The sequence below is a fragment of the Lynx rufus genome, unplaced genomic scaffold (assembly GCF_022079265.1).
Source record: "Lynx rufus isolate CCGP_SWC_20201006 ecotype Redwood Valley unplaced genomic scaffold, mLynRuf1.p SCAF_16, whole genome shotgun sequence".
Taxonomy (NCBI): Eukaryota; Metazoa; Chordata; class Mammalia; order Carnivora; family Felidae; genus Lynx; species Lynx rufus.
The window spans coordinates 10,999,452-11,020,254 of record NW_025814830.1 but is presented as its reverse complement, the minus strand read 5'-3'; the positions used below and the strand labels follow the sequence as shown (position 1 = coordinate 11,020,254).

Genomic DNA, 20,803 nt, shown 5'->3' with positions numbered 1-20,803 from the left:
AATAGGTACCATATTCTGTATTCTTACAGTAAAGTAAGCTAGAGAAAAGAAAATGTTATTTCAAAAATCATAAGGAAGGGGCACCTGGCTGGCTCAGTCGGTAGAGCATGTGACTCTTGATCTTGGGGTTGTAAGTTTGAGCCTCACACTTGATGTAGAAATGATTTAAAAATAGAATCTTCAGGGGCGCCTGGGTGGCGCAGTCGGTTAAGCGTCCGACTTCAGCCAGGCCACGATCTCGCGGTCCGTGAGTTCGAGCCCCGCGTCAGGCTCTGGGCTGATGGCTCAGAGCCTGGAGCCTGTTTCCGATTCTGTGTCTCCCTCTCTCTCTGTCCCTTCCCCGTTCATGCTCTGTCTCTCTCTGTCCCAAAAATAAATAAACGTTGAAAAAAAAATAGAATCTTCAGGGGCTTCTGGGTGGCTCAATGGGTTGAGCATCCAACTCTTGATTTCATCAGCTCGGGTCATGACCCCAGGGTTGTGGGACTGAGTTCCACACTCAATGCAGAACCTGCTTAAGATTCTCTCTCTCTCTATCTCTCTCTCTCTCTCCTTCTGCCCCCCCCTCTTCTCATGCTCTCCCTCTCTTTCTCTCTCTAAATAATAATAATAATAATAAACATATAAAATAAAATCTTTTAAAAAATAAGGGGGGGGACTCAAATAAATTTTAAAAATCATAGGGGCGCCTAGGTGGCTCAGTCAGTTAAGTGTCCGACTTCAGGTCATGATCTCACAGTTCATGAGTTCCAGCCCCGTGTCGGGCTCTGTGCTTACAGCTCAGAGCCTGAAGCCTGCTTCAGATCCTGTGTCTCCTCTCTCTGCCCCTTCCCCACTCGTGCTCTGTCTCTCTCTGTCTCTCAAAAAGAAATAAACACTAAAAAATAAATAAATAGGGGCGCCTGGGTGGCTTGGTCGGTTAAGCGTCCGACTTCGGCTCAGGTCATGATCTCACGGTCCGTGAGTTCGAGCCCCGCGTCGGGCTCTCTGCTGACAGCTCAGAGCCTGGAGGCTGTTTCGGATTCTGTGTCTCCCTCTCTCTCTGCCCCTCCCCTGTTCATGCTCTGTCTCTCTCTGTCTCAAAAATAAATAAATGTTAAAAAGAATTAAAAAATAAATAAATAAATAAATAAATCATAAGGAAGAGAAAATATAGTGATAATACTGTATTTACAAAGTCTACGGACATGTGGGCCCATACAATTTATTTATTTTTTAAATGTTTATCTTTGAGAGAGAGAACACAAGCAGGGGTAGGGCAGAGAGAGAGAGAGAGAGAGAAACACAAAATCTGAATGAGGGTCTGGACTCTGAGCTGTCAGCACAGAGCCCGAGCATGGAGCCCGATGTGGGGCTTGAACCCACGAACTGTGAGATCACAACCATGGGATGCAGTCAGACGCTTAACCCGCTGAACCACCGAGGCGTCCCTGGACCCATGCAGCTTAAAGCTGTATTGTTCAAGGGTCAGCTGTATAGGTTGACCACTCTATGCTGTGAACGTACCAGAACAAAATGCTCATTATGTATCATTTGCGAGAGCAAAAAATGGAAACAACTTAAATTTCCAGCCACAGCTGGTGTGTAAACATAGAAACATATTGTGGTGTATTCGCACAATGGAATACTACTCGGCAACGAGGACGAACGGATTGCGTCACACACCCAACCTGGATGAATTTCACAATCGCAGCGTTGAGGGAAAGAAGCCGACACAGGAGTTCATACTGTAGAATATCATTTACATCGTGTGGAAAAGAGGCACAATGAAACTCCTGTCTCTAAGGAGGCATACTTAGGCAGTAAAACCTAAACCAGGTCAAAGTCAGTCCAGTAGGCACCTTCTCAGGGACGGAGAAAGTAGTGCCTGGGAGGAGGTGGGGAGGAGCTTATGGAAAGCTGGTAGAATTTGTTGCCTCACCTGGGTGGTGGTTATACAGGTACGGTCCCTTTGTCCTAATTCAGGAAGTGGACTACTTGTGTTTCAGGTACCCTGCATATGTATGTCGTATTTCACAAGGAAGAAGGTTCAAATAATTTAAAAATGATTTAGAGGGGCACCGGGGTGGCTCAGTCGGTTGAGCGGCCGACTTCGGCTCACGTCATGATCTCACAGTTCATGGGTTCGAGCCCCGCGTCGGGCTCTGTGCTGACAGTTCAGAGCCTGGAGCCTGCTTGGGATTCTGTGTCTCCCCCCGTCTCTGCCCCTCCCCTGCTTGCACTCTGTTTCTCTCTCTCAAAAATAAATAAACATTAAAAAAAATTTTTTTTAATGATTTAGAAAAGGAAGCTCATCACAGCCTCATGTTACAAACGGAGCAGACCAGATGTCTATGATATAATAATCATTGGAAGGGATGTGCGTGGCCCTTGCTTTGTGCTGTTGTTTATTATCTGTTACCTTATTTCATCTTTATGACAACCCTCTGAGACAGTTACTACCATTATTCCCATTTAACAGATGGGGAAACTGAGGTCCGGTGAAGTTCAGTAACTTGCCTACGTCAGTCAGCGCTAGAGCTCGATCTAATCCCAGGCCGTCGGGCCCCAGAGTCTGTGCTCTGTTCACCACCATGAGACTCTCTCCTCTCTAAGGAGAAGCAGAAATAGGGAAGTAGAAGGCTATTTCTCAAAACACAAAGCTGTCTGATGAGAGGATCTGGAAATCGTTCTACGGCCGTCTGTCCGGACAACAGGGGAAGGCCGTGATGGGAGCAGGGCTGGGGGGCAGGGCACAGGGAGCTGTGAGCCCCTCACCCACCACATCAGAGACCAGCAGGTACAAACAATTCTAGTGGGCTTATTTATTGTTATTATTATTATTTTTTCTTTTACTTATTTATTTTTCTACTGGGAATTTTAACCGGAGCTGGTGGATGGAATTCAGCGGCTACGTGATTTTGGATGGGAAAGCCCATGACCTCTTTGCTTTCACTGCCCTTTAACTCAGCAGTCCTCAAAGAGTGGTTGGGGAACCCCCGTGAATCCCCAAGACCTTTTTCAGGGCGTCAATGAGATCAAAACTCTTTTCTTTTTTTCAAGTTTATTTACTTTTGAGAGAAAGAGAGAGTGCATTCATGGACGCATGCACATGACTGGGGGTGGGGCAGACAGAGAGGGAGAGAGGAAATCCCAAGCAGGCTCTGCACCACCAGCCCAGAGCTGCAGATGGGGCTTGAATTCACGAACCCGGAGAATGATCTGGGCTGAAATCAAAAGTCTGATGCTTAACCCACTGAGCCACCCAGGTACCCCAAAACTATTTTCATAATAATACTGAGATGTGTTCGTCCTTTTCACGCTCCGAAGGCTGCTCGACCTGTGGTGACATCATTGATAGGACAGCTAATGAAATGTACGCATGTGTATTCCTGCGTTTGAAAAACTGCTCATTTTAGGGGCACCTGGGTGGCTCAGTGGGTTGAGTGTGGGACTCTTGATTTCGACTCAAGTCGTGATCTCAGAGATCATGAGATGGAGCCTGGCGCTGGGATTCATGCTCACAGTGCAGAGCCTGCTTGGGCTCCTCTCTCTCTCTCTCTCTCTCTCTCACTCTCTGCCCAGCACCTCAAAATAAATAAACAAACTAAATAAAAACTTCTCGGGGCACCTATGTGGCTCAGTCGGTTGGGCATCTGACTTTAGCTCAGCTCATCATCTCGCAGTTCATGAGTTTGACCCCCCAGCATCGGGCTCTGTGCTGACAGCTGGAGCCTGCTTCGGATTCTGGGTCTCCTTCCCTCTCTGCCCCTCCCCTGCTCGCACTCTGCCTCTGTCTCTGTCTCTCTCAAAAAATAAAGAAATAAACATTAAGAAAAAAAATTTAAAAACCTCTCCTTTTATTTTTCTTGCATGACAAGTAGCAATGGATATAACCTATATGTGTGTGTGTGTGTGTGTGTCTGTGTGTGTGTGTACACAAAACGTCTTTGGGGTCCTCAATAATTTTTAAGAGGATACAGAAGGGCTGCTGCAATTGAAATTTACCATGTCCTTCTGTCCTACTTTCAGACTTTCAGCTCTGCCATGAGAAGAAATCAAAGATGTTTTCAAATCCCACTGAGTCATTGCAAGCCACTCAACCATCTTCTGTTCATCCATTAAAACTTTGGAGTTTGCCATAATTTTCTGAACCTGCACTAGATCTTGAAGTTTAATGCATTAAGAAGGAAGCGCACATCTCACCATATCATGTATTTGTTTTAAAAATATTTAAATATTGGGGCGCTTGGGTGGTTCAGTCAGGTAAGCATCCAACTCTTTTTTTAATTTTTTTTTCAACGTTTATTTATTTTTGGGACAGAGAGAGACAGAGCATGAACGGGGGAGGGGCAGAGAGAGAGGGAGACACAGAATCGGAAACAGGCTCCAGGCTCTGAGCCATCAGCCCAGAGCCTGACGCGGGGCTCGAACATCACGGACCGCGAGATCGTGACCTGGCTGAAGTCGGACGCTTAACCGACTGCGCCACCCAGGCGCCCCAAGGGTAAGCGTCCAACTCTTGATGTCGGCTCAGGTCACGCTCTCAGGGTCCGTGAGATCGAGCCCCACGTCGGGTTCTGTGCTGACAGTGCAGAGCTTCCTTGGGATTCTCTCTCGATTTCTCCCACTCCCTCTCCCTCTGCTCCTCCTCCACTCGCACTTTCTCTCTCTCTCTCAAAATAAATAAATAAACTTAAAATTTTTTTTTTAAATATTTCAAGATCTATAATTCAGTAGCATCGGTTTCCTTCGTAATCCTGTGTGTTTATTTCATGCCTGTAAAAACATGATTCAGGGAAGGGCTTCACCAGCCCGCCCGAAGCGTCTTTAGCACAAAAAAAGTTTAGAAGCCTCAGCTTCTGCAAGAAAAACGAAAAGCAAGGGCAACTTACAATTGGGGGCGGGAGTGGGAATTGAGGGTGTTTGAGGATGAAACCATTGTGTATTGTTACATTTTAAGCTGTAACGGGGACTCTGGAAGGTGAAAAAAAAAATCCGAACAGTACAAAAGGCCCATCTGGAACCCCGCCCCCCTTCAGTGTCACTCCGAAATCTGTTGTACCCAACCTGGGGACATTGTTGTACTTTGAATTACATAAACCAAGGAGGTGGGGTCATTTTATCTGCTGCCGGGAAGAGAGACAATCGAAAACCTGGACCCTCCATACTTTTTCTGCTGCTGGAGGAACCCCCAAACATATTTTGTGGCAAGCCACACTCAACCTCCAAACAGCTCCCGAAGCAAAGTTTGCTGGAAAATTCTCACTTGCTCCCACCTAGACCTCAGACCCATTTCTGGAGTTCATGCAATAATAATAATAATAATAATAATAATAATAATAAAGCAGCTGATTCTTATCCAGCCTTTATTCTGGGCCAGGCCGGTTCTCAGCCTGAAATTGCCTCACCTGGTTTAAGCCTCACACCCGCCCATAGGATATGCACTATTAATACCTTCGTTTTACGCGTGAAGAAGCCATGGCTCAGCGAGGTTAAGCAACCCGCCCAGGGCGCACAGCCCAGAAGCGGCACTGTCTTTCTTGGATTTTGATTTTGTGTTTTCAGTGAGCCCCAGGGTTGAGTGGGGGTTGGGGGGGGGGGATGGGAATCCGTGAGCTAAGCTTGGAGAAGGAGGAAGGTGGAAGGGGTTTAGAGGAAGACGAGCCGGCTGGAAGGGATGGGGGAATCGAATCGCCTGGGTCGCAGACCCCCGCTGCTGGCACACGCGGGTACCGCGGGATCTGGCAGCTGCAGGGGTGGGAGCCAGCGTCCGTGCCCTGGGGGCTCCGCAGTCGCGGGGTGGGGCGCCTGGGGGACCAGCTCAGCCTCACCTGTCTCGGCGCTCATCTGGTGGTCAACCTGGAGGTGGTGGCGGCGGCGTACCAAACCTTTCTGGGCCCCCCATCCCACGCCCCACCCTGGGTGGGGGGGTGGGGCGCCCAGGACCGGCCGGACCTGTGTGGCCCGGGGCCCGGGTTGCCTGGGGAGCCTGTCACCTCGAGAAGGCAGGCTCTTCCGGGGCTGGGACAGCTGTGGGCGGCAGGATGCCACGATGCCTGCAAACTCATAAATACCGCCGCCGCACGGGTGGCCAGAGACGCGCGTGCGGGCAGCTGGCGCCCCCGAGGGTGAGCCGGGGACCGGGAGGGCGTCCCCCGCTCCAGCTCCCGGCGTCCGGGCTGACGGTCCTGGCCCGGCTGTGCCCCGGCAGGTCCTGGGGGAGCTGGAGAGCGAACGGGAGCCGGCCAGAAGGGGCTGGGGAGAAGGGGGGTGGGTATGCAGGTGCAGCGCCGGGGGCGGGATTGGGGTCGCCGAGGCAGGATGGGATGCTGGGGAGAGGGCAGAGAGGCTGGGGCCGCCTCCGGGAGGGTGGAATTCCGGGGGGATCTGGGGTTGGAGTGGGGGGGTTGGGGTCACTAACACCAAAATGGAAGGCTGGAGGACCAAACAGAGAGCGACGAGGTCTGAGAGCCGAGTGCAATGCTAGGGGTGGAGGTAAAAAGGTGAAAAAGCTGCGCTCGCTGAGAGCATGCGGAGTGCTGGTTACGGGGTTGCCAAGGGCAACTTGCTACCCCGAGCCCCCACCCCGCTCCCAAGCCTGTCACCGAGAGTGAGCTGCGCTTAACGGCGGGAGCTGTGGGGCCGGGACCCCTGGGTTCCAGTCCCGGCTCCATCACATCCCCAGCTGTGCACTGAATCACTGTTGCTCATTTCCCTCCTGGGTGACACAGGGGACACCCGGTGACACGGGGATCATCACAGTAGCCACCACACATAGGAATGTTGTGAGGCGCCCGTGACTTAATGTATGCAAAGTGCCTAGCACACAGCGAGTCTCGGGACATCGGGCGCTTGGTAATGATCAATTCGCTTGTTTGCCCTGCAGCATCGGGATAACCTTCCTGCCTCCCTCCCCCCAGCACTGCCTGCGCTCCCTCCACTCCGCCTCCCAGGCTCTTCGCGTGTTCCTGATCTTCGCGCTGTTCCGGAATCTGAGCTGCTGTGGACCCCTCCCCTCCCCCATCTGTCCCTGACCGGCCCCTTACCATGCGCCTCCTTTGTCTCTGCTCGTCCTGCTGCTGTGTGCTCCTGTTTTTCTCCCTCGGAGTGCGAGGGGCCCCAGAGGCTCCCAGGGCCCCCCCTGAGCAAGTCCACCTGTCCTACCCGGGTAAGTTTCTGTGAGCACTTCCTGGGCATTTCCCCCGGAGGCCCAGTGGGTTGGGGGCTCCGGAATCCCATGCCAATTTGTTGTGGGACCTTGGGCTTGCCCTTCCTGAGCCTCGGTTGTCTGCCTCTGTTAAATGGGGGTTCCAAGCAGCGTTTCCTCTGGCTGTGTGGGAGATGATTACCGTGTCCACCCGGTGGTAAGCATTCCCCAAAGGGGGCTGCTGTTGTCCCCGCCCATTGTGTCCCCACAAAACTGCCTCCTGATCCTTGATCTAGAGGCCGTGGTGCCCTGTGGCGGTAAGGCCTTGGACCCTGGAGCCTCTGTACCCAAACTTCCCGGGTTTTAATCCCAGTGTAAGTAGTTTAATCGTACTTACCTGCTGTGTGACCATGGGCCAGTGACTTAACCTCTCTGGTCTCAGCGTCCTCATCTGGACAATGGGAAAATGTTAGTGTGACCTCACGGCGGGGAGTGAATGAGATATCACCTGTGAAGGGGCAAAGCGGAGCTTGGCCTGTGTGCATCCATGCTTCTCCCACATTTTTGTCTCAGGGCCCCTTGGCACAGCTAAAAATTATTGAGAACCTCAAAGACCTTTGGTTTATGTGAGTTATAGCCAAATATTTGCATCTTAGAAACTAAAACTGAGGCATTTACAAATTTTAAGTCATTTAACGTGAACACTAATAAATCCGCTCTGCATTAGGTAAATGGCATTTTTCATGAGATATTACTATGCAAAAGAAAAGAAATTTCATGAGAAGAGCAGCACTGGTTTACATCTTTCTAAGCCTCTTTAATGTCTGGCTTCATAGGAGACAGCCAGATTCTCCCCACATCTGCTTCTGCTGCTGTTTCAATAGGTTGCTTTGGATGATACCTAGGAAGAAAATTTGGTTTCTCACGGGCACTTGGTTGAAACAGGGAGGAGGCTTTTTTCATTATTATTTTTTTAATGTTTTATTTTATTTTTGAGAGAAAGAGAGAGAGAGAGAGAGAGAGAGAGAGAGCATGAGCAGGGGAGGGGCAGAGAGAATAGGAGACACAGAATCTGAAGCAGGCTCCAGGCTCTGAGCTGGCAGCACAGACCCCTCTGTGGGGCTTGAACTCACGAGAGGTGAGATCATGACCGATGCAGAAGTCAGACCCCCAACCGGCTGAGCCACCCAGGCGCCCCCAGGGAGCCAGCTTTTAAAAGGAGTTTCAAATTATTGTGCCTATAGCTTTTCGATCCTGCACCAAATCTCAGCACACAGCCCTGTCTGTCTTTCAAATAATTTTAGCTTTTTTATTTTGAAATAATTTTAGACTTATGGAAGAGTTGCAGAGAGAGTGCAGAGTTCCTGTACCCCCTTCACCCAGCTTCCCCAAATGTCAATGTCTTATGTACCCATGGTACCGTTGTCAAGGCTAAGAAATTAACATTGGCATCATATCACTAACTGAACTATGGACTTCACCATCTTTCCACTAATGTCTTCATTCTAATCCAGGATCCAACCCACGACTCCACACTGCTTCTGACACTATGTCTCTAATCTCCTCCTCTCTGTAACAGCTCCTGAGTCTTTCCTTGTTGGTTTTTTGTTTGTTTTTAAAAAAAATTTTTTTTAGCGTTTATTTATTTTTGAGACAGAGAGAGACAGAGCATGAACGGGGGAGGGGCAGAGAGAGAGGGAGACACAGAATCGGAAGCAGGCTCCAGGCTCTGAGCCATCAGCCCAGAGCCCGACGCGGGGCTCGAACTCACGGACCGTGAGATCGTGACCTGAGCTGAAGTCGGACGCTTAACCGACTGAGCCACCCAGGCGCCCCTGTTTGTTTGTTTTTTTAATGTCCTTGACACTTGAGGAAGAGCGTGGCCTAAAGGTTAGTTGCAATGTAGAACCTGAAACTCACAAACACACTGCTTTGGCGTTTGTTGACCAACTGACCCAGGACAAGGCACTTTGCCTGGAAGCCTCTGTAAAATGGAACAAGGATAATACCCATCTCATGGTGCTGCTGTGGAAATCCAGTGGGATGACAGCTGTCCCTTGTTTGGCCTGCACAGTAACAAGAGCAAATGCACTCTTACTAAGTCCCTCAGATAGATAACTCACTTCACCTCAAATTGGATCTTATGCTGTAGGTACTATTGGTACTCCCATTTTGCAGGAGCATAAACTGAGGCTCGTGGAGGTGAGGAGTCTGACCCTGGGTCATGCAGTCTGGAATTTGAACGCAGGCAAGCTGGCTCAAGAGCCTAAGATATTTGTTTTAAAACTGTTTAAAACAATTGTTGCCTGCAACAATTGTTAGGTGGTGTTTGCCTAATTGTGACTTTGTAACTTTCTAATTCCCTGTCTCCATCTAACGGAAACTTTTCTGTAGGGAAAGCTGTTCCTTCCCCCCTTCATCCATCCATCCATCCATCCATCCATTCATTCTTTTATGTCAGTATAGACTTACAGATACCCACTGTTCCATCGGTTAAATATACAGTACAATTGTTATTTACTTTGTGGCTCAAACTGTCCCGGATTTGGTCTTCTGGATTTCTTTCAGATTGGCTTCTGTGTTCTTTCAACAAACCCCCATCATTTTTTGAGCACTTCCACTTTTTCTGGGATCATAGGTTATTCCAGGCTTATCTTGTATGTTTCCTGCCCCATCTTTGGAATCAACCGCTTATCCAAGGAGCCCCAGTTTCTTTCACTGGAGAATGGGTATTTAGAAACTAAGATCTGATCACTCGGTGTGCTCGTGGCTACTGAGGTATCATTGCTTCTAGGCCCTTTCACGAACAGAGCTAGGCAACATGTGTGTGTTACACGCGTATGCACACATCTCTATTTTCGCGTCTGTCTGTGTGTACACACTACATACCATGAGATCATGCTGATACCTCTGATTCTATTTTTTTTTAACATTTATTTATTTTTGAGACAGAGAGAGACAGAGCACGAACTGGGGAGGGTCAGAGACAGAGAGACACAGAATCTGAAACAGGCTCCAGGCTCTGAGCTGTCAGCACAGAGCGCGACGTGGGGCTCAAACTCACGGACCGCGAGATCATGACCTGAGCCGAAGTCGGCTGCTCAACCGACTGAGCCACCCAGGTGCCCTGATACCTCTGATTCTAAATCAAGGATTTATTTTGGCCATTTTCTTTCCTTGTTTGTAATTCCTCTCGCCAGCATTGAGAAACCTACCTTCCACTTCTACAACATGCTTACTTATTTGCTCAACACGAGTATGGGCATAAAGCGGTTCCGGAGAACATTTAGTAGGTGACAACGTGTGTGTGGTCCTTTTCCTCTGTAGTCCTTTTATTTTTTATTTTTCTGAAAGGAGAGCGGTTTTGGGTTGTTTTTTTTTAAGGTTTATTTTATTTTTTTTTTTAATTTTTTTAACGTTTATTTATTTTTGAGACAGAGAGAGACAGAGCATGAACAGGGGAGGGGCAGAGAGAGAGGGAGACACAGAATCTGAAACAGGCTCCAGGCTCTGAGCTGTCAGCACAGAGCCCGATGCGGGGCTTGAACTCACGGACCGTGAGATCATGACCTGAGCCGAAGTCGGATGCTTAACTGACTGAGCCACTCAGGCGCCCCTATTTTATTTATTTTGAGAGAGACAGAGACAACGTGGGTCAGAGAGGGGCAGAGAGAGAGGGAGATGGAGAATCCCAAGCAGGCTCTGCGCTGTGGGCACGGAGCCCACTTTGGGCTCGAACCCATGAAACCTTGAGATCATGACCTGAGCCGAAACCAAGAGTCGGACGCGTAACCGACTAAGCCATCCAGGCGCCCCTCTGTCGTCTTTTTAAAACATTTTTTTATTACTGAAGTATAAGTTGACATCCAGCGTTATATTAGTTGCAGGTGTAAAACATAGTGATTGGACAATTCTATACACTACTCAGTGTTCACCACAGTAAGTGTAGTCGCCATCTGTCACCATACAATGTTATTACGATATAATTGACTATATTCCCTGTGCTGTACTGTTTTCATCTCGGTGACTTATTCATTTTATAACTGGAGGTTTCTACCTTTTCTCTATAGTCTCTCAGTGTCCAGTCGAGACCTAGTTCCCGTGGTTACCCACCCCTTCGGTGTGGCTACTTTATTCACTTAAAACAATTTTTTTATGTTTATTTTCGAGAGAGCATGAGTGGGGGAGGGGCAGAGAGAGAGGGAGACCCAGAATCTGAAGCAGTTCCAGTCTCTGAGCTGTCCGCACAGAGCCCAACGGGGCGCCCGAACCCACAAACCGGGAGATCGTGACCTGAACTGAAATCAAGAGTCAGGCACTTAACCGACTGAGCCACCCAGGCGCCCCACCCCTGTTCACTTTTTAAATATAGTTACCTCCATTGGTCAGTATTTATATTCCATACGGGCTTCTCCCCACATCCTGGGTGGCTTTAATTGTTAGTTTATTTGGGGAGTGCGTGAAGGAAATTTGAAGCGTGACTATAATTCTAAGAGTCAGAATTACACAAAAAAGGTAGTGTTTTCTCTCCTGGTCTTTCCTGCTCTGTTCCTGTCCCCCCCTTTTCTACCCCATCCACCCCCTGTAAGTAACCCATCTATTTCCTTTCTGCTGTATCCTTCCTGTATTTCTTTGGTAGAAACGAGTAGATAACTGTGTATATCCTCTTACATGAAGAGTAGCTGACTATAGGCACAAATAAGGGAGGGGCAGAGAGAGAGAGGGAGACACAGAATCCCAAGCAGGCTCCAGGCTCCGAGCTGTCAGCACAGAACCGGGCGCGGGGCTTGAACTCACCAACCGCGAGATCATGACCTGAGCCAAAGGCGGACGCTTAACTGAGCCACCCAGGTGCCCCGACATTTAAGAATTTTGAACTGTCACTTAAAAGTTTGGATCTCTGGGGTGCCTGGGTGGTTCAGCCCGTTAAGGGGCCAGCTCTTGATTTCGGCGCAGGCCGTGATCTCACGGTTCGTGGGATTGAGCCCCGCATCCTGCTCCGCGCTAAAGCATGGAAAACCACCACATAGAGACTTAGTCTAGAAGTTGACAGATTTCGTGGCACTGGGCCCACATGGTGGCTGTCACCAGAGCCAGCGATGGCTGCCCCTTTGAGATAGGGCAGGGTCTACAGTTGGCCACACACACCATAACTCCTTGCTGCCTTATTCCTTCCAGCTGGCCCTTGTCTCCGTTTATATTACCCAGCAGGCTTCTAGACATCTAAATTTATAACCCCCAAATGATATCAGGTATGGGGGTGCCTGGTGACATTTGGGGAGCCTACTTGGGATTCTCTCTCTCTCTCTGCCCCTCCCCAGCTCGCGCTCTCTCACTCTCTCTCTCAAATAAATTAAAAAAAATTTTTTTTTAAATCATGCATGTAAAGTGGCACAAGGTCTGCACAGAGTGAATAATGATATTAATAATGTAATCCCAGCTGCACTGTTGCAGGCGCTTTATTTGTATTTACTCACCTAAGCCTCATCAAAACCCTGTAGAGTAGATATTATTATCATTCTACCTTACAGATGAGGAAACTGGGGCTCAGAGGGGTGAAGCGACTTGCTCAGGGAAGCACAGCTTAGAAACGCCAGAGCCAGGATTGAACTTGGGGAGCTCCGGAACTGTGTCCCTTGACTCCTCGGTGTTCCGGAGCTCTTAGTTATTGGCCCTCGATCTCTGTGCACCCCCCCCCAGGCCTCACCGCCCAGCCCCACTCTGTTCCTTTCTCCCCAGGTGAGCCAGGCTCCATGACGGTAACCTGGACCACATGGGTCCCCACCCATTCTGAAGTGCAGTTCGGCCTACAGTTGACGGGGCCCCTGCCCCTCCGGGCCCAGGGCACCTTCAGCCCCTTCGTGGATGGGGGTGTCCTCCGGCGGAAGTTCTATATACACCGAGTCACGCTGCGGGGGCTGCTGCCGGGGGTCCAGTACGGTGAGAGGGGCCCCGGACCCAAGTGTTGAGGGGAGCAAGAAGAGGAGTGCGGTGTAGACTAGAAGCTACTACCACCAGCAGGGGGCTCTGGCTGGGCTGGCAACTGCTCTGTTTACCCGGACCCCATTGTAGGAGACCTTGAAGATGAAAATGGAAGGCGCTGGGGTCCGGGGCAGGGTGGACCAGAGGGCACGGGTCAGAACCCTTCGATCCCCCACCGCCTCCCCCCACCAGCTGAAGGTGGATGGCGGTGGAGGAGACGGCCGGGGGTGCCCCTCGCTGACCACAACCTTTCCCTTTCCCTCAGTTTACCGCTGTGGCAGTTCTCGGGGCTGGAGCCGTCGGTTCCGCTTCAGGGCCCTGAAGAACGGTCCCCACTGGAGTCCCCGCCTGGCTGTGTTTGGGGACCTGGGGGCTGACAACCCAAAGGCCTTACCCCGGCTGCGCAGGGACACCCAGCAGGGCATGTACGATGCTGTTCTCCATGTGGGTGAGGCATCGGCAAGGGTGCGCCCAGAGGTGTGGGGTGGGGCGTGGGTGGGAGGACTGTTGAGGGGACCTGGCCGGGGCCAGGGTGGTTCTGAAGGGACCGGGATGTGCCTGACCTTGGCAATGGTGTCTATGGTTAACCAGAACGCCCGGGTGAGAATCCCAGCTCCCAACACGTAGAGCATTGCTTTTGTCCTCTGCGTTATTCCCCTGTGACAGCTGAGACTGGGTCAGAATTCACAGGACTGTCGTCATGACTAAATAGTTGACATTGCCCAGCATGCTGTAAGTGCTACATGTTCATTGTCATTATCATTGCTGCTGTGGCTTCAAGGGACAGGGAAACAGATGGGAGATGGAGATTGGGGCTGATAAGGTTCAAGGCCGCATACTCTGGAATCAGACTCTCGGGGCTTGATTCCTGGGTCTTTACTAGCCAGCCTTGTGACCTTGCACGGGCCCCCTGGGCCTCAGTTTCCCCGTTTGAAGTGAGGTCATAATAATATCCACCTCAGAGGGTGTATTGAAGATTCAGGTGATCAAGAATGTGAAGCATTTGGAACTGTGCCTGGTACGAAACCAGTATCAGACTGTGTCGGTCTTAACATCGTTGTCCTGGGAGGGGACAAGAGGGCGGGCAAAGATGTGGGCCGGTGTAATCAGAGCACAGGAGACCAGCAGGGTCCTGCGGCGGGGGCTCAGACCAGAGGTTCGGGAAACAGTCCCAAGGGTACATGTGGGTGGGTGTGAGGTAGGGATCGGAGAACCAGGATGGCTCCGAGCCAGAGTTACAGCCGACTGAGCAGCTGTCTCAGTCCTGGCAGAAGGAGAGCCGGGCCTGGGTCCTTACTCTCTCCCCGCCCGCCCCTCAGGAGACTTTGCCTACAACATGGATCAGGACAATGCTCGCGTCGGCGACAAGTTCATGCGGCTCATCGAACCTGTGGCCGCCAGTCTGCCCTACATGACCTGCCCTGGGAATCACGAAGAGCGCTAGTGAGGGCCGAGGGCTTCAGGGTGGGCGGGGGCCTGAGCGGTGAAAACGGATGTGTCCTTCTTAGTGTCTCACCTTAGTCCCTCGTGCTGCAGCTGCTGATTGGTGGAGATAAGGGCTAGGCTGGGAGCCAGACCCAGCCTGGAAGTGGGGAGGTGGGGGTGGGACCGGAGAACCCAGAGTCTCTTCCCACCCCTTTATTTCCTTTTACCCAGCAACTTCTCTCACTACAAGGCTCGCTTCAGCATGCCGGGGAACAACCAAGGCCTGTGGTACAGGTAATCTGGGGAACCTGGGGGACTGGCTTCCCTCCCCCGAAGGGCGGGAGATGCAGAGGAGACCCCGCCTTCGACCCATGCCCTTTGACCCCTCCAGCTGGGATCTGGGCCCCGCGCACATCATCTCCTTCTCCACCGAAGTGTATTTCTTCCTCAATTATGGCCGCCACCTCGTAGAGAGACAGTTCCACTGGCTGGAGAGCGACCTCCAGGTAACCTGGCTGGAGGTCCCCTCTCATCCCCTGACCAGGCTGCCATCCCCTCCCCTCTCCCTGCCTCTCACTCTGGGCCCTTCTCTCCAGAAAGCCAATAAGAACCGGGCGGCCCGGCCGTGGATCATCACCATGGGCCACCGGCCCATGTACTGTTCCAATGCAGACTTGGACGACTGTACCTGGCACGAAAGCAAGGTGGGGACCCCCTCCCCGGGGGCGGGGTGCCGAGCGCCACGTGGGGGGCCGGCCCGATTCACCACTCACCTCCTCTGTCGCCCTGCCCAGGTTCGCAAAGGCCTCCTTGGCAAGTTGTATGGGTTGGAGGACCTTTTCTACAAACACGGTGAGTGACCCGGGGGAGTTCCCCGCCCCCTGATCTCTCCAGGGTCCAGGGGCTTGACCCCCACTTTTTCTGTCTCAGGGGTCGACCTGCAGCTGTGGGCTCACGAGCACTCGTACGAACGGCTGTGGCCCATTTACGACTACCAGGTGAGGCTCAGGGAGGGCCAAGGGCCCGTGTGGCTGGTGTCGGTGGACCCCTGGACGCCCCGGGGTGTGGCCTGTTGTGACATGCCCCTCCTCCTCGCTCCCTCCTCCAGGTGTTTAATGGCAGCCGAGAGATGCCGTATACCAACCCCCGAGGCCCCGTCCACATCATCACTGGATCTGCTGTGAGCAGGGCGGGAAGGGGGCGCCTTCGGCTTCTTGTCTCTTGACTTTCATCGCCTCTTGTACTGGCCTCGGTGCCATGTGCTTTGTATAGTCACCGTCACCAACTCTCAACCCGAGAGCGTAGGTGCCCCTAGTAGCATGCCCATTGTACAGATGGGGAAACAGAGGCACAGGCAATCAGATGCTCGTTGAGTAGTGGGTTCAGTAAGTGGCAGGGGTTGCTTATTATTATCCTCATCACACCTGAACTCCAGACTAGTCCCATTTCCCCGAACTTCTCACTAACGACCGCCCCCTGTTCCGGGATCCCACACTGTGTCCAGTATCTTGTGTCTCCTGAGTCTTGTCCCATCGGTGACGGTTCCTCCGTCTTTCGTTGTCGTTCATCCTTCACATTTTGGAAGACTCCCGGCCAGTTGTCTGGCCGAATGGCCCTTGGGTCTGGGCATGTCTGACGCTGAGCCTCGGGTTATGCATTCGGGGCAAGACAGTGCCCAGACGTCACCCAGAAGTGATGGTGTGACCGGGGGTGACGTGCCGTCTGCGTGTCTCATTCCTGGAGGTGTTTCTCTGCGTCACCTGGTGAAGGAGGTGTCTGCTGGGTTCCTCCACCGTGAATGTATTATGGCTCCCTTTCTAATTAATAAGTGTCTTCAGGGAGATACTTTGCCGCCACGCAAATATCCCGTCTGTCCTCAAGCTTTCACCCACTGAGTGTTGAATCCCTTGGCGGGTCTTGCCAGCAAGAATTATTACTGTGGTGTTCTAATGGGGAGCTTCTATTTCCCGCGTTCCTCCTAGATTTATTAATCAGAAGCCTCCCACGAGGAAAAGTTGTCCCTTCTGTTCCATTTATGTAGTTAGTTATTGATTTATACCAGTCTGGACTCACGGGTAATGATTCTATCCTGTGGGCGATAATCTGATACGACCGCTATTACCTTACTGCTCCTGTTTGGGCCACTGGGAAGGCTTCCGGTCAGGTCCTGTGTTTTTTCCCCACGTGCCCCTGTCATTTGGTGAGCACTTCCTTATTTTTTGGCGCTCCAAGGTGCTCCAGGATCATCTTGTGTTTTCCTGCCCCCCGCCCTCTGCCTTGCAATCACTCATTTCTGCAAGGAGAGAGGGCTTGTTTTTTAAGCCGGTTCTTACAAGTCAGGACGATCAAAGTAAGAACCACTTGTGACAAAAATTCAAACAGTTCAGGGGGCAGGAGGTGAACACCAGCCCTCCACACCCCTTCGTAGTCCTACTCTGTTGTTCTGCCTCTTGGATGGCATTTTAGAACGTTCTCCGCATGTACAACGGAGTCATTGTCTTGATAGAGATGTGTTACTGTATTGCCCACTTTTAAAAAACAACTTGGATCATGCTTCATACCCTAGGGGTTCTCAGCTTTGGTGCGCATACCATGGGGAAGTTTTAAAACTCCCGTGTCTGGGCCCCACTCCACAACAAACACGAGAATCTTCGAGAAAGGGGCCCTGACATTGGCCCAGTGTTGGCCACCACCTGCAGCAGGAAATAGACTGTGGTCAGCACCAGAAGACTCCTCATACCCCTACGTGATCGCTGTTCTGAACTTTAATCAGCACAGATTGGTTTTTTTCTTTGATTTTAAATTTTGACATTCCTTCAGACTTCCAGAACAGTTGCAAAAATACAAACACTTTCCATATCCCCTTTACCAACATTTCCCAAGTGTGAACATTTAGCTGCCTTTGTTGTAATCTCTATGTTATTTTATTTGTTGTAGTTATTATTCTATTATTAATGTTTTATAATTTTATCTTATTATATGTAATTATTACTAATATATATTATTACTCCTGGAGAGATCATTTGGGACTCTGCCAATATCTGGCTATTCCTCAAACTTTCACCATTAGTTTCACGATCTACTGATGATTCTTGCTTCCATCCGTTATTACAGTGATGGCTGCTTCCATCCGTTATTACAGTGATGGCTGCTTCCATCCGTTATTATAGTGATGGCTGCTTCCATCCGTTATTATAGTGATGGCTGCTTCCATCCGTTATTATAGTGATGGCTGCTTCCATCCGTTATTATAGTGATGGCTGCTTCCATCCGTTATTATAGTGATGGCTGCTTCCATCCGTTATTATAGTGATGGCTGCTTCCATCCGTTATTATAGTGATGGCTGCTTCCATCCGTTATTATAGTGATGGCTGCTTCCATTAGTTATTACAATGATGGCGGTCCCTCATGGTCTCTGCTCATGTCGCCTGGTGTTCTGCTGCTTGTAGAGGATGAGCACACCCTCTCCCCCAGGCACTGGTGATTTAAAAAGCTTTTCTGGGGAGTCTGCTGTGCAGCCAGTGTTGAGACCCACCGGTTTTTATCTATTTTGCGTTTTCCCTTTTATCATACACCTTGGCCACCTTTCTGTAGAGCCCTGCTTTGTGATGGCTATGCTATAATTTATTTAACGGACCCCCACTGATGGGCATTTGGGTGACTTCCAGCTCAGGGCTTTTACAGAAAATGCTGCAGTGGGCAGTCTTTTCCAGCCATGCACTTTTCTAGAAGTCAGAGACCCAGGGCACAGGAAGCCTGGCTGGGTCAAAACCCTCAATGCTGAGCATCAGTGAGGTCAAGTCTTAACGGATTTTGCCCTCCTTGGGGGCAGGAGGGTCCTGGCCCGGGAGGTTGTTTCTGCTGCTTGTGGGTCCTCCACCCTCCCCAGCCCTGGGTCTGAATGATTCTGTCTGGCAGGGCTGTGAGGAGCGGCTGACCCCCTTCTCCCTCTTCCCGCGGCCCTGGAGCGCCTTGCGCGTGAAAGAGTACGGGTACACGCGGCTGCACATCCTCAATGGAAGCCACATCCACATCCAGCAGGTGTCCGACGACCAGGTCAGTGAGCAGTGGTCCAATCACCTCCCTGAGTAACCGAGCCTGGCGCGTTCTGGAGTCGAGTGGTTAAAAACAGGGACTTCAGGGGCGCCTGGGTGGCTCAGTCGGTTAAGCGGCCCACTTACTCTCAGGTCATGATCTCCCGCTTTGTGAGTTCGAGCCCACGTCGGTCTGTGCTGACAGCTCAGAGCCTGGAGCCTGCTTCGAGTTCTGTGTGTCCCCTCTCTCTGCTCCTGCCTTGCTCACCCTCTGTTTCTCTCTCTCTCTCTCAAAAAAAAAAAATGAACATTAAAAAATTAAAAAAACCAAAACCAAAACCAAACAAAAAACAAAAACACACGGACTCCAGAGCTGGAAATCCTGGGTTCAAATCCTGCCTCTGCTACTTACCAGCTGGATGACCTCGAGCAACTTATTTCAACTATTTGAGCCACAATTTTCCCATCTGTTAAAGGGGATGATAATAGTTGAATGACTTATGATAGAAAAGTGCTGAGAACGGTTTCCCAAACATGGTAAATTCCATAGGTGTTTATCAACATGAAGCAGGGACTGAAAGAGGTGGGAAACCAATATGACATGTGGGGGGTTGAGACGCCTTAAGGTTAGATGCACCCAAATAATCACGGTTCACCATTATTTTTGCCACTGTAATTTTAAAATAATAATTATGATGATTTATTGAGCACCTGTTGTATATCCGATGCTGTGCTAGATGCTTTCCATCTCGTAGTATTTGAATCACGAGAGCCATCACATGGGGTGGGTTTTCTTTCCATTTTACAGATGAGATAACTGAGGCTTAGAGACAGGAAATAATTTTCCAAGGGTCACACAGCTGGAGGGTGACAGAGCTGAGATATGACCCTAAAGACCATATTCTTTTCTTCTTCTTCTTCTTCTTCTTCTTCTTCTTCTTCTTCTTCTTCTCCCCCTCCCCCCTCCTCAACTATGTTCTTTTTATTATAAATAACTTCCATTTATTGAGTCCCACGCGCTCCAGGGGTAGGCTTATGTGTTATCCCATTCGGTTCTCCCAGTGTGTAGAATATGGAAGTTAAGGCTCAGAGTTGGATAATGTGCTTACAGTCATGGAGAGAGAGCCGTTGCACTGGGATGTAAGTGAGGTTTGTCTGACTCTGGGGTTTGTGCTTATAATAATATCCTACACTTATGCAATCCTTGCCATGCTCTGGGGCCCCTTCAGAAACGTCCTTCGGGGTGCCTGGGCGGCTCAGTCGGTTGGGCATTGGCCTCTGGGTTTCAGCTCGGGTCATGATCTCACAGTTCATGGGTCTGAGCCTCAGGTCCGGCTCTGTACCGGCAGAGTGGATCCTGCTTAGTATTCTCTCTCTCCCCCCACCCCGGCCCCTCCCCTACATGTGCACACACGCACTCTCCCTCAAAATACATAAACTTTAAAAAATATAAAAAATAAAAATTGGCGCCAAAAAAATAAATAAAAATAAAAAATGATAAAAATAAAAAATAAAAATAAATAAAAATGATAAATAATAAAAATAAGTAAAATAGAAAATGAATAAAAATAAAAAATGATAAAAGTAAGTAAAAAAATAAATAAAAATGATAAATAATAAAAATAAGTAAAATATAAGATAAATAAAAATAAAAATAAAAGTAAGTAAAAATAAAATAAATAAAAATAAAAAATAATTAAAGTAAATAAAAATAAAAATAAATAAAAATAAAAATAATAAAAATAAGTAAGAAATAAATAAAAATAAAAAATAATAAAAGTAAGTAAAAATAAATAAAAATAAAAAATAATAAAAGTAAATAAAAATAAAAATAAAAATAATAAATGATAAAAATAAGTAAGAAATAAATAAAAATAAAAAATAATAAAAGTAAGTAAAAATAAATAAAAATAAAACATAAATAAAACATAAATTTAAAAAGCCCTCTACAAATAATCTCATTTCCTTCCTACAAGATCTATGATGTACATGCTATTACTATCATCCCGCTTTTCAGATGAGGAAAACTGAGGTTCAGAGAGGTCTAGCAATTTGTCCGGTCTCACACAGCCCATTAAAGGTAGAGCTGGAATTTGAATCCAGGTCCCTGGCCCTGGAGTCTGAACGTCCAGCTGTCATTACCTCCTTTGTTTTTGTCCCTTGCAGGACGGGAAGATTGTGGACGACGTCTGGGTGGTGAGACCCCTGCTTGGCCGGATGATGTACCTCTAG

The 20,803-nt window shown here is 49.5% G+C and overlaps 1 protein-coding gene across 1 annotated transcript; it reads left to right on the top strand.

The window, feature by feature from the left end:
* Positions 1–7,029: 7,029 nt before the first annotated feature.
* Positions 7,030–20,803, top strand: ACP7 (acid phosphatase 7, tartrate resistant (putative)). Its single transcript, XM_047077556.1, has 12 exons — positions 7,030–7,150; positions 12,869–13,069; positions 13,377–13,559; positions 14,431–14,554; positions 14,768–14,830; positions 14,928–15,042; positions 15,133–15,240; positions 15,331–15,388; positions 15,467–15,534; positions 15,645–15,716; positions 18,456–18,593; positions 20,738–20,803. The coding sequence occupies exons 1-12, from the start codon at positions 7,030–7,032 to the stop codon at positions 20,801–20,803; spliced, it is 1,317 nt and encodes a 438-aa protein (XP_046933512.1).